The 16,599-nt window shown below is 36.9% G+C and overlaps 1 protein-coding gene across 2 annotated transcripts in view; it reads left to right on the top strand.

The window, feature by feature from the left end:
* Window positions 1-16,599, top strand: part of BRF1 (BRF1 general transcription factor IIIB subunit) — a 224,071-nt gene that overhangs the window by 15,475 nt on the left and 191,997 nt on the right. The window contains exon 2 of one of the 2 annotated variants that reach the window (XM_026698603.2): window positions 3,466-3,540. In XM_026698603.2, the coding sequence (XP_026554388.1) occupies window positions 3,466-3,540 (75 nt within the window). Of the gene's footprint in view, window positions 1-3,462; window positions 3,541-16,599 lie in introns of both variants that reach the window. The other variant, XM_026698602.2, reaches the window with a different exon arrangement.

Here is a 16,599-nt window from a genome sequence, read left to right as displayed (position 1 = left end):
TTATAGTAGTTCAAATGTTAATGTCCAGCCATTCAAGGACAGGGTGGTCTATGTTGAAAAAGTCAGCCATTGGATCGGTGTAAGTTTTTGATGGAATTCGGACACAATGTGATGGATATTTTGTCGAGGAGCACCACAGTCACAATGAGGGGTTGAGACAAGACCCCAGTTAAACAAGGAGTCCTGGAAGACACCATGGTACAGATCCTGTTCAGAGTTGACCAATGCTGGCGTGGAAGGTCAAAACCTGGCACCTTTTGTGTAGGGTCATCTGCGTAACTTCCTGTATCTGGGCATTCAGCAGCCAATTTGGTTTTCCACTGTGAGTTGATGTCAAAATTTGTTAGACAGCTGTTGATGCAAGTGCCAGAGGGTTTCCTGGATTTAAGCCTGCCAATTGATGATAAGGAAGATCACTATACTTTTGATTTTTCATTGCTTCCCAGTGTAACTACTGAAATCTGTGGTTATTTTACAATTGATTAAATGTGCATTCTGATAGTCATATGAACTAAAGACTGATTATTTTATTTTGTAAAGAATCAATGAATGTATTAAGCTTTATAGTGTCGGAAAAGTGTTGCTTTTGTTGCACTAATGCTATTTCTCTGCAATCTTAGCAGGCTATATTAAGAATATGAAATACATGAGATATTGTAGTGGTTTATATAGCGATAGACCTATGTACTCTCTTGCTTTTTTCCCTTTAAATGTTTACCATAGTTACTTTGACATATTCATTTTCCTTGGCTTATTCTTGAAAAGGAAATTTATTTGATTGTAAAATGACAGAAATGTGAAACTTTATTTACAATTTCTATTGCTGTCAGTGTCTATTCAATGTGATAAACAAATATAAATGAACTAGACAAAAACCAAAACGAAACAAATCAAATGAAAGTCTTATTAATATTATCATAAAACAAAACAAAACATTGCTTAGCATTGGAGTTTGTTTAGATGATTGACCAAAAATGAATAAACTTATCTTTGGTCATTAAAAACAGTCAAAAACAGAACAATTTTCAGTCTATTGAATGTTATAGATTTGATAAGAGCCCCAATGTGCTGGATGTCAGCTAGGCCAGATGTTCATAGCAGTGGAACACATTTTATCTTTTCAATGGGCAACTGATAAAAGAAATAAGATGTATATAACTCTTATACTTTGCATTAGCACAGTGTTCTTCTATCTTGACAACTTTAAGATATGTGGATTTCAACTCCCAGAATTCCTGGACAGCACTGAAAAGTCCACACATCTTAAAGTTGCCAAGGTTGAAAAATACTGCTTTAGAAGACAAAAGAAAGAGAAACTTGCAGTATTATAAAATGAAAACTCCATTCTGAATTGCCTGAGAGTTTCAGGAGGTTTGTTTTCTATGCTGATGAAAGCCTGGATTGACAGCTTGCATGAGTAATTGCAAATCGCCTAGAAATTAGTAAAATATATTTACATATTCACATACATGTAGATGACCTGCAATAACCCTTCAAAGCAACCACACTAGCATTGAAAGAATGTGGCTGCTTTAATACTTCAAGAAGGGGTACTTTGCTTCCTCTAATGTGCTTTGCAAAATACCTTTTTTAATCCTGTGCATACTCTTATAGGTTCTATAGAAGATTATAAAATTCTCTGGAATAACAGTGAGGGAAATAACCCATCCTGATCAGGGGTGGTATTCAGCAGGTTCTGACCAGTTCTGGAGAACCAATAGCAGAAATTTTGAATAGTTCAGAGAACTGGCAAATACCACCTCTGACTGGCCCTGCCCCCATCTATTCTCTGCCTCCCGAGTCCCAGCTGATCAGCTGGGACTCCTTTTGTTGCCCTGCACAGGAGAATAGAGCTGGAAAGCAGGTTAGTGGGTGTGGGGAGGGAATGGGATTTTGCAGTATCCTTCCTCTGCCACTCTCACCAAGCCATACCATGCACACCAAGCCATGCCCACAGAACCTTTTTTTTTTAAATCCCACCACTGATCCTGACATATTTTTACCAAAAGCATATATAAAGAAATAATTTGTTCATCAGGGACATTTATTTATCTATGAATATATGTGCTTGAGAGTGTCACCCTGTTAAATGCAGTATTGTAGTTTTTGGACCCAGTTTTTGATAGAAGAAAATTGGTTACCTACCAATTGGTTATTTTCTTATTTCTGTCATAATCACTCCTCCAATAACAGTGCTGGTTTCCTAATGGTATCATACTGACATGATTGTTGAGTCGTATAAACTGCCCTGCCTTTTTCTCTCATCAATTATGTAGCTCATTCATGCATTTAGTATTTACTAATGTTTAGTATTTATGAATAAACGTAATGTCCAAACACTATAAAGTACTTCACATTACCTCTGATTCTTAAAATAAGATACACAGTAGTGTAGTTATTATAATATTCACCTTGGATGGGAGGACTTGTATTCTTACCTAGATTTGTCAACAAATTAACATGACTTAATTATTTCAGCTCAACAGAAGGCTATAGATGTGATCACAGAAGTAACAAATCTTTAAAGCAAACCCTTGCAAGAACTACTCCCTCAGTTGTTACTGATAGAGGAAAAGACTGTCAGCTAGGGTTACTCATGATTATTATCCGAAAAGAGTTCATGCTTTTCATGGTGGTGAAAATAAGAGAATGGCATTAGTTTAAGATTAGAAAAGGATGTATTAATGGCCAAACAACATTGTAGACCATTTGCATTGCATTGGTAATGTCCAATAATTAGCTTCAATGATTTTTTTTAGACATATTGCATGACATCTAAAATCAGAGGATAAGCCCACCAGTGTCTCTTATGTTGGAACCTTCCATGCTTGAGAGGTAGTACACTACTGATGCCAGTTGTTGAGAAGTATCTATAGATTTCATATACTGCTAATTGGATTTCCAGAGATACCTGATTGGTCAGCACAAGAAATAAGAATGCTGGACTTGATAAATCTGACCTGATTAGGATTGATAAAAGCTAAAATCAGAATTGGTAGAAATGAGGTATTGGGAGAAGAGACATAAAAAGGAGAGATAAAAAGAAGAGAGATAAAAAGAACAGGGATGGTTAATTTTGGAAGGGTGATAGAGCCTTAAACATTATAGTAATTAGTGTGTAGTATGACTCTGAGAAATCTAATACAATATGAATCTTTGAAATCGTTTTTGAACAGCCTATGTACATGTTATATATGAATAATATATGCAGCTTATTTACAAAAAATACGTTGAAAACTTGAACTTCAGAGGCTGAGAAAGATACCAAAAGAAAAACAGCAGGAGCAGCAGCAGCAGCAGCAGCTTGAGGTTCATAATCGCATAAGAGGAGCCTCAGAGTCTAGGACTGTGGATGTTTGTTAGGTTGAAATACTTAGCAAAAGAGAGTCTGGGCAAGATGTATTGAAATGTTGCCATTAATATGTTATATTTGACAGCTTTTTCTTTTCTTTTTTCTTGTAGCAGCAGGAAAAACTCAAACTGTTGGAGGATTTCATGTCAACTTGGGAAAGGAGTCGCGGGCCCAGACTTTGCAAAATGGTAACTTGTAATTCTTATTTTTATTTAGCCTTGCTAAAGAAAGCTATCCTCGAGCTAAATTAACCCACTATGATTTTGGAGGGTGTATCAGAGAGGAAGTACATCTTTTTAGAGTGGGGCTTATGCAATTCCCTTTAAATTGTGAATTGAGTTGGAAGAAATTTCTACTGAAAATCATAGTTGGTGGCAGCAAATAGTAATTAAGGCAAGGAGAAAAGCAAGGCATGTTTGACATTTCTGTCCCCATAGCTTGCAAATAAATTGCTTTAAATGTCAAATGTACTTTAATTCTAGGATTGAAGCATTTTCCCTCAGTTCAGTATAGACCTAGTTTAGCTGAGTCATAAATCTCGATCTCTTGAATTCAAGTAGAATAATAACCCTTCAAGAGCAGATTGACGGAGGGCAGCTGCACTCAGTAGCTTCACAATAAGAGTGTCTTTCCTAGGTGGTGGAGTGGGCAGTCTGAGACCTTCCCAGATGTTTTAGACTAATTTTTCATTCAATGTGGTGAAGAAGAGGAAGAATACAAAATGAAACAAAAAAGAAATAGAAGGCATCAGCTTGTCTGTCCCATTAGAAATGCAATGTTGAAGCTAAATAAGTGTGGATCTGTTAAAGCTTGAATGAAAGACCATTTTTCCACTATAAACTAAAATAGTGCGTGTGCTTTTATTCTTAAACTCAGAAGAACCTATGTGCTTGGTATTTATGGTAGAATTTGTGAAGTTTTCAAATCAAAATTATAATTTTCATTTTCTAATCAAGTTTTCTGCAATCACAAGCAATGTACTTTAGAAAAGTACAAAAGCAATCCATTGGGTTAGATTGGAGGTAAAAACACCTCTTCATGAATTTAGGCTGGAGAGCAATTTCTTCAGTTCTTTTCTTAATTTGAGAAGTTGGAGCTGGAAGCAGATGGTTTTTGAGTAGGCCAGGGGTGTCAAACTGGTGACCCCCAGGCCAGATGCATCATTTGCAAGCCACGCCCACCCCAGCTCCGTGAAGGGGAAAGTTACAAAATGTCATGTGAAGGCAATGTGACATCACAAGTTTGACACCCATGGACTAGACAGTCAGAAAGTCAGGTTTTTGTATGGTATTAAATCAAATGTGGCTGATTCAGAGTCTATTCCAATTCCATTCCAATTCACATTCCGTTCTATTCCATTCCATGGCTTTATATTATATTACATTCCAGTCATTGTTCATATTCAATTACTAAATGGATTCTCCTACTTTTTATTTTGAATATGACATGTATTATATTTAAAAGAAAATCTCATTACAGAAAATGAATGCTAGCTTTAAAATTCAGAATTTTGTTTCAAATGTTTTATTTTACTGTGCATTTAATTTCAATAAATAGCCTTTGCTGTCACACTGTTCAGGTTATTGCCTCTTACTTTTCTAATATAACATTGATGTTCTCGTTAATTATTTCTAATAATATCTATGCAGTAATTTGCTTGAATTTTCTCTCATAAAACTAGATTTTTTCATTAATTACTTTCATAAGTGAGAGGAATTTTGGAGTAATAATTCAGCAAAACCCATGTTTATTAAGTACCTTTTTTATGCCATCTCTGTAGATTTTTAAAAAAACAACAGATTTCAATTTGTACCGCTGAATCTGTATTAAAATCAAAACAAGGACCTAGAAACAATAACTCATCACTGCCTGGTGGGACTACTACAGCACGTTCTATACGGCTTTGCTTTTAAATATCATTTGGAAACCTCTGTTGACCGAAAATTCAAAAACCTACTTGCTGATGGGTGTTAGACACCCAGAACATATTTCATCTGCTGTGAGTCCTGCATTAGCTGTCTGTTATTTTAAGAGCAATTTAAATTGTTGATTTTATGACTTGGTACTAAGATACCTGCAGGACCGCCTCCTTCAACTAGAATTAATATATCTGGTACAATCCATACAGTATAAAAAAACTGTTGGGAGTTCCCCACTATTAAATGATCAGAGTAGCCAAGCTGGGAGAAGATGCTTCTCCATTAAGGCCCCATTTTATCACCAGAAGTGGGGCTGTTTGCCTTCTGGAAGCAGGTTAAAATGGAGTTCTTGCAGAGAGCCTTTTTAATGAGTGAAGATAGTACTTTAGAAGTTATTTATGTGTTTCAGTTTTAAGGTAATTTTAAGTATTTGTTATGATTGCATAATTGCATTTCTGTGCTATGGATGTTTTCCATTGCAAATTGCTGAAAGTTACATGATTGCAGTGGTTTTAAAAATAAATCATATAAAATACAGAAAATATATTAAAGCATGTTAACCATTGACAGAAGCAAAATGTTAGTTCTAATTTTATGTCTGTTATGTTGTCTTCCTATGATTTCTATCATTTGTGAAAATAAAGTAGATTTTTAGACACTTTGGTATATTATTTGGGAGTTTTAAGGACTAACATAAGTCTAGTGTCAGGGTTGGAGTTGACATCTAGTTGAATTGGACGTTTTTTGTGGAACTCTTTGGGTAATGTTTATGAAGAATATAAACTTTGATTTTGAGTCTTTGAATCTTTCCCTAGTGGTGTGAAAATCCTGTCTTTCAGTTCTGTAGTCAGACTGAAATATTACTTTTGCTATTTAGGGCATGCTCATGAAAAGGCAACCTCACAGAAGATCCTTTGTTTCAGAAATATATTTCTCAGGACTCCTATCAAAGGCTTCTAACCTACCGGAATGAATCCTGGAGCCTTGTTGTTTGGCTCTCTCATGTCCATCAACTTTTGCCTGACTAATCCGTGGCAATGGGGTGTTTGGGTTTAAATCAGATTTTGATTCACTAAAACCTCGCACTATAAAGCAACAAGAAGAAGAGCAACAACACTTAAAGCATAAAGAGCAACAACACATAAAGCATTTGAAAATGTTGAGCTGACTGCTCTGAGAATTGGGCTTCTCTTTTGGGTAAATCTGCAGCTGCCTTACTGTCAGTGCATGATTGGTAAATCTCTTTCACTTGATGGAAAGGAATGCATCCTTTTAATATGCAACAAATTCACTTCTGGCTCACTGCCACACAGTTTCTGAGAATTTTTTTTCCAGCAATAAAAGCTGTATGCTAGTAGATTGTGCAGGTGCTGAAAATGTTTTCTATTACCATATACAATATTGGGGCATGTAAGGACATCCTTTTGGTTTCTGTGCACAGTGTACTTGGCAGCCACATTTTTTCCCACGTTTTGGCTAAGTCAACAATGGTTGGAACACTGAAAACACCTTTGTAATTTTCCTCCTTATTAGCATTTGGTTTTTTTTTTAAAAAAAGGTTATAATATGAGAATTTTGCACCCCACTCCTAGTGATATAGGTCCTGTATTGTCATGGGGAATTAGGGCCTTAAAAGAAAGAAAGGTAGTTATCATTCACATAAAAATTATAGTTTAGCAACAATTAATTTTTGAAGGATGAAGGCGCAAATCCTCTAGTGCACGTTGTGGATGGGAACGATACACTATTATTAGATACATAGATAGTTGAGGATATGATATGCATGTAGCTGGCATGATAGTTTGCTATACCCAGTATGAAGATGGTAGATCTCTTATTTGTCAGTAAATTATTCTGTTAGTCTGTTAGCTAGTCCTGGTGGTTTTTTTTTTAAAAAAAATAATACTTTTTATTAAAGCTTTTACAGCTCTAAAAGATAATGCAAACTGAAGTTACAAGGAGGTCCTTGCTTAACAATCTGTGATTCCCTTTTAAAATGGCAAACAAGACTGCCTTGGTAGCATAGTGGTTAGAGTGCAGTACCGTAGACTATTTCTGCTAATTGCTGGCTGCCTGCAATTTGGCAGATTGAATCTCACCAGGCTCAAGATTGACTCAGCCTTCCATCTTTCCAAGGTGGGTAAAATGAGGACCCAAATTGTTGCTGACTCTGTAAACCATTTAGAGTACTGGTCGCCAACTGGTGGGCCGCGGCCCACTGGTGTTCTGTGAGAAAATTTTGGTGGGCCACAATGTGCTGAAGACCAGATGGCTGGAGGGGAGGTAGGGCAATCCTGCAGTCTCCCTAGCAACCCCGTGTTGTGGCTGCTGCCTCCTGCCATTGAGGAGGCCCAGCAGCAGCAGGAAGAGCGCGGACCTCCTGAGCTGCAGGAAGCGGCTGCCAGCGATGCCCTCAGGTAAAGATGTTGCAAGGGGGAGGTTTGATTCCCCTCTTCCTCTTTGCCAGAATTGCTCACATGCCCAGTGGGAAGGAGGAGGCTTGTTGGGTGCCAGAGGGCCAGTGAGCGCTTTGCTTGTGAGTGCTTCTGGCGAGGAGGAAAAGAAGCTTCCGAGGGGAGGGGGTTGATCCTCCCCCTTGTGAGGAGGAAGAGAAGCTCCTGAGGGGAGGGGGTTGATCCTCCCCCTTGCAACATCTTCATCTGAGGGCATTGCTGACAGCTGCTCGACCTCCTCGATACGTGGAGGCAGGAGGAAGCACCAGTTCCGAGGTTCCTTCCCCCCTCCCCCCTTAGGGGGGGAAAGAGGGGGAAAGAGAGAGGGAAAGAGAAAGAGGGAGAAAGGGAGAGAGAGAGACAGGGAAAAAGGGAGGAGGGGGGAGTGAGTGAGAGAGAGAGAGAGAGAGAGAGAGAGAGAGATATGAGAGATCCCGGTGTTTGAACCCAAATGACTCTTTGAGTATTTAAGGTTGCAGAAACAGGCAGCCAAGCTAAGTGCCTGAAGGACCTCATCCTTTCAGTGCGAGTCTAGGCATTTCAGTGAGTGGCATGCTGGATTCATATTAGTGGTCCGCGGGGTTTAAAAGTATGACTGGGTGGTTTGTTAGGTTCAAAAGGTTGGCGACCCTTGATTTAGAGAGGGCTGTAAAACAATATAAAGTGGTATATAAGTTGTTAGTTTTTGCAACATAAATTCAAATCCAGAAAGCACACAAAGGTGATTGATTCAGCAGGATTCATTAACTTCTTTATATACATAATAATATGTTAAGTAAATGTACAATACCAAAGTAGGTTCTTCCAACATGGTAGAGAGTTGCAATCAAAACACAAGCACAGCAGAGAACAGTTTCAGTTTTGATTCAGAGTTGCAGACAAGACTGCAGCTTCAGAGCTCAAGAGTTTAATATAGAGACCTGCTAGACGCCTTCCAGTTTCAGTTTCCAAACAGCCCTCATTGGCTGACTTAATTGCTATGCCTATTCATTGGCTGACCTTTTTACCATGCCTCTGCCAGTTCATGAATATTCTGACATAAGTCTAAGTACTATTGCTAGGATTGTGGTCACTAAGCCATACAGCCTTGTGACATTGTGCTTTACAGCTCATTGCTTAGTGATGGAAATTCTGGTCCCAATTACTGTTGTTAACCAAGAACTACTTGTACCTGGTTTACTTCTTTCCATACCCCTTTGCCTCCATTCAAAATACCAAAATTGTTGAAATTTCTGGCCAAAATTGGCAAAAAAATCAAAAATATAAAAAAAAATTCATATTTTAACCCTGATCATGCTGGTTCATTCTGATTTCTTTATTTTTCCTTCAAAGGATTAATATTTAGCCCATCAAATTGCTGTCATAGGATTGAATCTCCCTGCAGACTTTCCTTCTTCTATCTCAAAGTTTGTTTCAAGGAGTTAGAAACCTTTTGTAAATTCGAAAATAAGTCTTCATCCAAGTCCTTTTTCATCTCTTGATTTATCATTTCTGTTTCCTATCTGACTTTAAACTGATTTTATAATCCTTGATTTTCTTATTTTCTAATATTTCTCCATCAGCTAAGCCTTGTATTCCCACTTCATGCTGTCTACTCATAATTTTTTCCATATTTTATCTGTCAAGAAATAAATCTACAGGGGCAGAGATCATTGCTGTCAGATTTGTTATGTTTCTTTCCCAGACAATTCCATTTGGTGATTCCGGTTTGTAATGATTGGGAAGGAGAGGGTCCACCTTTGGTCCCTACTGTGTGGGGTGTCATAGGATTTGGTGTTTTCTTCTTTCATTTTTTTTTGTAAATTTTATTTGAGTTTTCACAAAGAAAAAAGAAATACAAATAAAACATCTTTTTTGAAAGCAGCATAATCCCGGGTTACATTTCTTCATACAGACGCAAGTTCAGGTTCATGCTCATTTTTATATTCTATTCCATATCTTACTACTATTTTACATTTTCTACATATCTTCTCCCCTCTTTTAATTTTCTCAATTTTATTTTATTTATTTCATCTCAATTCAAATCGTTATATTTATACTTTTTGTCTGTCCTGTTTCAATTGTCTATTATCTTTTCTCATTAAACAAAATTTCTCCTGTAATTACTGATTGGAGTATGACGCCTTTATATCTTTCCCCTAAAGTTGTAACACTCAATATAGTACATAACTTCCATTTGGATTCTGCTTGGTACATTCTTAAACTACACACTGTATTCTTGAAAAATAAATAAATAAATGTATATAATTAAAACAACATTCCATTCCAATTCAATTCTATCATTAATATTAATATTCATTAAAGTCTTAACATTTTTCATGTTACTTTTCAATTAAATATCATACTTCTGTGGGAACAATTATAAACTTTTCATAGTTAATTTCCCCCCCCTCTTCACTTATATTTTATAAAACATTGACTAATTAAAATGTTCCCGTTCCTTCCTAATTCAATTTTCTCATTTATTTTATTTCATTTATTTTATTCACAAACATTTCACTAAATTACACTATTTTATCCCTCATTCTAATCATATGTTGTTTCCAATTTTCTAAAGTTATTTCTATTACAAATATAATAATACAATCTTATGTACCTTTACAGAACCCCTTTTTCAGTTAAAATTTTACCCATTATTTCTAAATAGGTCCTGTTTCTTTATATCTTGCTCCGGACCTTTGTAACTTCTTTTCCTTTCCTTCTTCCCTCTCTTCTTCTCCTTCCCTTTTTACCCCTTTGTCTCTCTACCTCTGTTGCCCTCCTCTGTATTCCCCTTTTCTGTTGCTTTCCAGTATTATACTTATTTTTCGAATTATTTTTCTTTTCTTTGGTTATTTTTTTAAGTCTTAAATTCTCCATTCTTTTTCCCCCCTTTCCTTTTTCTTCCCCACATAGAGTTACTTGTTCATTAAAGATGGCTTCTTCTTTGTCCCAGGCTTCTTGTTTTGCAGATGTTTCTTGTTTTTTCTCATAGTTCCAAATCTCCATTTCTAAGAATTGAAAAACGAAGCCAAAAGAATCCTTCCCTTCTTGTGCATCTTCTTTGTACTTTTTAAGTTCCATTTTCAATTCATCCAGAAGTGATGCCATTGTATAAATGTTTAAACAACCACCCGATTGATTTTAGTCATTCAAATATAATAACCAAAAATCCAAAGGTCAACAAATAATCCAAATACATGCAAGCTGTTTCTTTTTTGCTCTTTCTTTTTTTTTTTCACTTTCTCTTCCTGGGGTTACTATTTAGTTGCAAAGTTTCAGTTAAAATGTATCTTTTAGAAGTCTTATTGAAGTTTTACTTTAGATTCTTTTAAAGTCCAGGCAGTCTCCTCCCTCTTCCAGATCCTGCCCTTATTCTTTTTCTCCCCCTTCCTGCTTATAGAAGAAAAAGTTTTTAATGTCCAGAAATCTTTATTGTCCCTTTGGCATTTTGTTTTATTTTCAGCTTAATTGCCTATTAATGCCAAAGCGGATTTTTCCAATTTCTTATTTAAGTCTCTTAGCTGTCAATATAGGGAAGGAGAGAGAAGGGGAAAAAAAGCCAAACCTTTCCCTTTGCACTTTCTTTCGCTGCTTCCTACTCTTCTTTGGGAGCGATGTTATTTTCTGTAAAATTTAAATTCCAGGGTACCTTAGTTGTTGCTTTTTCAACTTAACCTGGTCAGCCAAAACTTTCACTTCTTATCTTCCTCCTGCATGTTCTTTTCTGGTTGAGTTCTTCTTTGAGGTGGCCATTTCTGACCACTGCTCCTACTGCCTTCGGGAAAGGGAGTAATGGCCAGCTGAGGAGGAGAGATGCAGCTCTCCTCGACCCTGCTGGCGGTCTCCCCCCTCTTCACCACCTCTATGGGGTGGCTTAGCCCCGAAATCAGCCGGCTCGGTGCGCTCCAGCGGCGAGCCCAAACAGAAACCGTGCACAATCGCGGATTCCTGTGTGTCGCCGAAGCCCTTCAAACCGGAAGTCCATTTTCTTCTTTCATTTTTAACAACTATATTGAGGCTGCTGAGTTAGTCATGATACTCAATCAGTCTGCCAAGCATCCCAATTGCAAAAATCACTCTCCCTCCCCCATTTTGATTATACCACAGCTGAAAAATAATAATAAATCTATTCACTTGTCAAACCTAGCTGATGTTGTAATATCATCTTGTTGGCATTGTTGGCATTGAATGTTGGTGTTCTCATAGGGATGTGTTTTCAGGCAGATCAGTTTGATTAACTTATTTGAAAGATACCAAAAAATCAGCATTTAGATTGCACACTGAAATTTACAGGAAACAATGAAGATTTTTTTTGTCAAATATGCCTTTGTAAAATACCAATATCCTGGGGAAAGGATGCACTTATATTTATTACTTGCATTACAGGTAGTCCTCAACTTACAACATTTGTTTAGTGACTGTTCAAAGTTATGACAATGAAAAAAGCAATTTATGACCACTTTTCATAGTTACAACAGTTGCAGCTTTCCATGGTCACATGAGCAAAATTCAGATGCTGGCTCATATTTATGACAGTTGCAGTGCCCTGGGGTCATGTGATCACCTTTTGTAACCTTCTGACAAGCAAATTCAGTGCAGAATCTAGATTCACTTATCAACCATATTACTAACAGCTGCAGAGATTCACTTAACAATTTTGGCCAAAAATGTAAAAGGGGGCCAAATATACGTAATAACTAGCAACAGAAATTTTGGGTTTAATTGTGGTCATAAGTCAAGGTCTACCTGTATATTTTGCTTCCATTTGATAGAATTTCTGTAAATAAACAGATGCTTTTTTCCTTTTAGAATTTGCATGATTTCTGTTTTCTAAATTCTATATGTCTTAGTTCATCTTTATGTTGTCATACTGTTTAAGGAGAAAGACATTTGAATGGAAGATAATTAAAAAGTAATCTTTAACGTATGTCTATAGGTCAGGCAATCCACCATAAAAAGATATCCCTCCCTCTTTCCTGTCCACTTTTTTTGTGCTGGAAATTATCAGAAATTCCAGTTCGTTTCTCATAACATATATCCACTAGCAGTTTTAATTCATACCGTAATTTTTCTGCAATGTTTATTTTTTTCTCTCCTGACATGATACTGTGCTGCTTTAGGCCATGAAATGACTTTCTCACACCCAGAGATTTACAAACTTTACTACGATGTTTTCACAGAAATAGTAAGTGGCAAAGAAAAGGTACATGCTGAAATGCATAGAAATAAGAGAAATGAAGTCTCTCAAAGACCAGTAAGCTTGCCTTGAGAGAGAGTCCAAATCACAACCATAAGGCACAAGGGTCAAGCAAAATCTAAGGGACCAAGCATCATAGTTGAGTCATCAAATAACATAAAATTTCAAGACAAAAGACAAGGCACATAGAATCTAGATTAACAATAGGCTTGAGTTTGCTGCTCTTCTTAAATAGAAGCAACCCCAGTTTTGCTCATTTGGAAGGGCGGATTCCAGAGGGGATATTCAGCAGGTTCTGACCAGTTCTGGAGAACCAGCAAATACCACCTCTGACTGGCCCCGCCCCCATCTGCCTTCCAAGTGATCGGCTGGGTCTTCTTTTGTTGCCTGCATAGGAGAACAGAGCTGGAAAGCAGGTTAGTGGGGTGGGGAGGGAATGGGGATTTTACAGTATCCTTCCCCTGGGACAGACTTTCTCCAGCAGGAGGGGAACTTCAGTGCTGGGCTGAGAGCTTACATTACAAAGATCTGAGCTTCTTTTCTCTAGCTCAGCGCTACAGTGGCATGGAGGGGAACTATGTGCATCTCTTCAGCAGGCAGTTCTTTCCCTTCATCCACTTAATGACCCACGTGGTTGCTTAAAATGATTGCATCTATGAGAGCCAGGATGTGGTCATAAATTTGAGTTAAGCAATGTATGAACAGAATTCCAGGTTTGGCTACAGTCTTAAGTCGGGAATTACCTGTATCATCATAGAAATCCTAATTTTACTGTTTATTTCTTACATGTGAACTGATCATGATTGATGCTCGTTTCTTGTATTATGCATGAAATCAGTGCTAGAAATCATAAAGCAGTTTTTTAAAGCCCATTAACATAAGAGCTTTTTTCCCTGTGGAGAATTAGATGTATAGCCTCTGTATTGTCAAATTTAGTAGTAAATGAGGTTTGGTTGAAACTGTATTTAAAATCAGTTAACAGCAGTATAAAATACCCTTGAGGAAACTGTGTTTTATGTGATCTTAAATTTCATGTATACAGTTTTAACTCTGCACATGACTGTTGCTGAGCTATAGTTCCTGAATAAATCTAAATTATAGGATAAACCACCTAGTGGCCTCGATATATTGTGATCTACAATTATGATTCCTGACCACTAGCCATGCAAATTATGACAGAGCAGAATCCTGGTTACATAAATGTTAATTCTACTAGAGCAAATTGAGCAATTTAAATGCTTGGATTCATTTGTCCAAGAATAAAAATTAACTGTTACAGGTGATACCAACAGTGGAATTTGCCAGGTGATCCCATTGTTTGGATCACTAACCTGATGCCTCTAGCAAAAAAGCAACGTAGGCATTCCTATTCAGATACATTGTTCTGTTGATCATAAAACAACCCATGCTGCTGAAATATGGTGCAAAATTTTGGATTTTGCTTCAGGATGATAGCAAAATTCAATGTTTTTCAGATGTGGTGCTAGTGCTGAATATGTGCCAGCCATTTAATGTAGAAGAGACTAGGAAACCAAAGTCAAGCATGCTAATACTAGTTTTATTATAAAATTATAATAACAGAATACAAAATTACAATAGCAAGTCTGAATGTGCTTTCCCCTCCCTTCCTTTATTTTGGTGACAACTAAGTCTTGCTTGAGATGCTTATTCAATTTATAACTCTGTTTCAGACTCTGATTTCTTTTATCTGATTGTTGTCTTGGTTGCAGCTCCTTCTGCCCATTGCAATATTAGAGGATTTAATCTATGGCAAAATAAAAATGAAACAGTTAAAAGAATGGTGCTGCAATCAATGTATGATAGCTAATCGAACACCAAATATGGTGGTTTGGATACACATGTTGCTTGGCCTCATACCAACTTTCATATTGCTGGCCCAGTCATGCCCCATTTGAAAAGTGATCAGCTTAAATAAAAAAGATCTTGGATGAAATTTGTGGAAAATGATCTAGTAACATTTAATCTCAATCTGATAGAAGCGAAACAAGGGGCTACGAAAAAACAAAATGGAAGAATATGCACATGAACCCATAGCATTTATGGCTGTATACTGATTTCACTGTGGGTTGTTACCAGATGGGAACTAAGGAGTTCAAGATTAAGTGTCATGGCATGTTTAAACATTTATTTTGAAATAATGAATTATATAGTGACAGATCTTTATAAATCAGACTGTACTTAAGTACTTTTTTTTCTTTTGTTCAATTTTGTTCGATTCTCAGAAACTGCCTGGACAAATCCCTGCAGTTTTCTTGGCTAAGTTTTTCAGAAGTGGTTTGCTATTGCCTGCTTCCTAGGGCTGGGAGAAAGTAACTGGTTTTCTGCCTAAAACGAGATTTAGAACTCTTGATGTCCTGGTTTCTAGCCTTCACCACTACAACAAATTGGCTTTCTGTCTAAGCCTGTTAGGACTTAATTGCAGATTCAGCGTAGGTGAGTGAAAATATTGATACTTTTTCCTTTATATTGAGACTTCTCCATCCAGCCCTTGTCTGCCTGAAACACTTTAGTAAGGTTATACAGTAATACTTTTCATAAGCATATTTACAAAGCTAAATAGCTGAGTATCTGGTATATTCCTAAAAATGTGCATGTAATTCTTCAGGGTAATGGTATGAAAACAAAGATACTAAATTTATAATATATCTGGAATTTGCTTCATTATGTAAGTATTCATTGCTTTGATTGCCTAACATTCAAGTGCTGGAAATCAGTTACATTTTAGAAGCTTGCATATGACTAAAATATTGCAGAGTGGATCTACTTTCTGTAATATTTGCATAATGTTATTACTACCGTGTTGCAAGAACAGCACCTTTGAATGGGTTGTGGAATGGCATACGTTTTCCATCTACAGTTTTATGATCTCTCTTAGAAATCTTATGCAGTATCTTACTGATTTTTCAAAAAGAGGGTACACCAACATGTTCTTAATGACATTAGTTACAATACCCCCCTTCTAAAAAAGAGCCATGGATTATTTACCAAGCCTATTTTTTTCATATGTCCCCAGGCCATCAAAGGAACCAGGATAGATCTAGATCTTCCTAACCATTTCATCAGTCTATAAACTGAAAATAATCCCAGATGAGAGTATAAGGCTTTATCTTGGGCAGGTTTTATCAATAAAGGGTTGTGCAAAAGCATCATGGTGGCTAGATGATAGCTGCTTCTGTTAACATGTCAAGAAAGTTTTGCATAGTTTTAAATAAAGATGTTTTTGGACAATACCCTGTTGTAGTAAGGGTGGGGAATTGCAAGTGTTTCACTGTCTTTAACTGCATGGTATAGTCTCAGGCATGAGCTCTTACGCTCACATTCTGTTTTCAGACATTGTTTTTCTCTATTTCCTGAAGTTCTTTAGTAAGCCAAAGTGCCTTTGAATCCACAAAAAGGCTATTGAGGGCAATCTTATTAAATGCTTGACTGACCTTAAAACTTGACAAAATTATTCTGCCAGATTGCTGGGAAAATCCCTAAGCACCCTCTGGAACCTTTCTGGATTTATCAGGTGCCCGTGAGAAAATAGCTTTTGCTATCCTGGAGAAGTTTTGGATGGTAACCAGGGTCACTTGAACTAGGAAATGTTCTGACCATAGAAAATAACTCATTAATGTCTGCCATATTCATATTACATAGCAACTGCTCCAAAGAAAAACTAGGTCAAATAGGCCT

This window comes from Pseudonaja textilis, chromosome 1 (assembly GCF_049901715.1).
Source record: "Pseudonaja textilis isolate UNSWEBS1 chromosome 1, rPseTex1.2, whole genome shotgun sequence".
NCBI lineage: Eukaryota > Metazoa > Chordata > Lepidosauria > Squamata > Elapidae > Pseudonaja > Pseudonaja textilis.
This window is presented reverse-complemented; position numbering and strand designations above follow the sequence as displayed.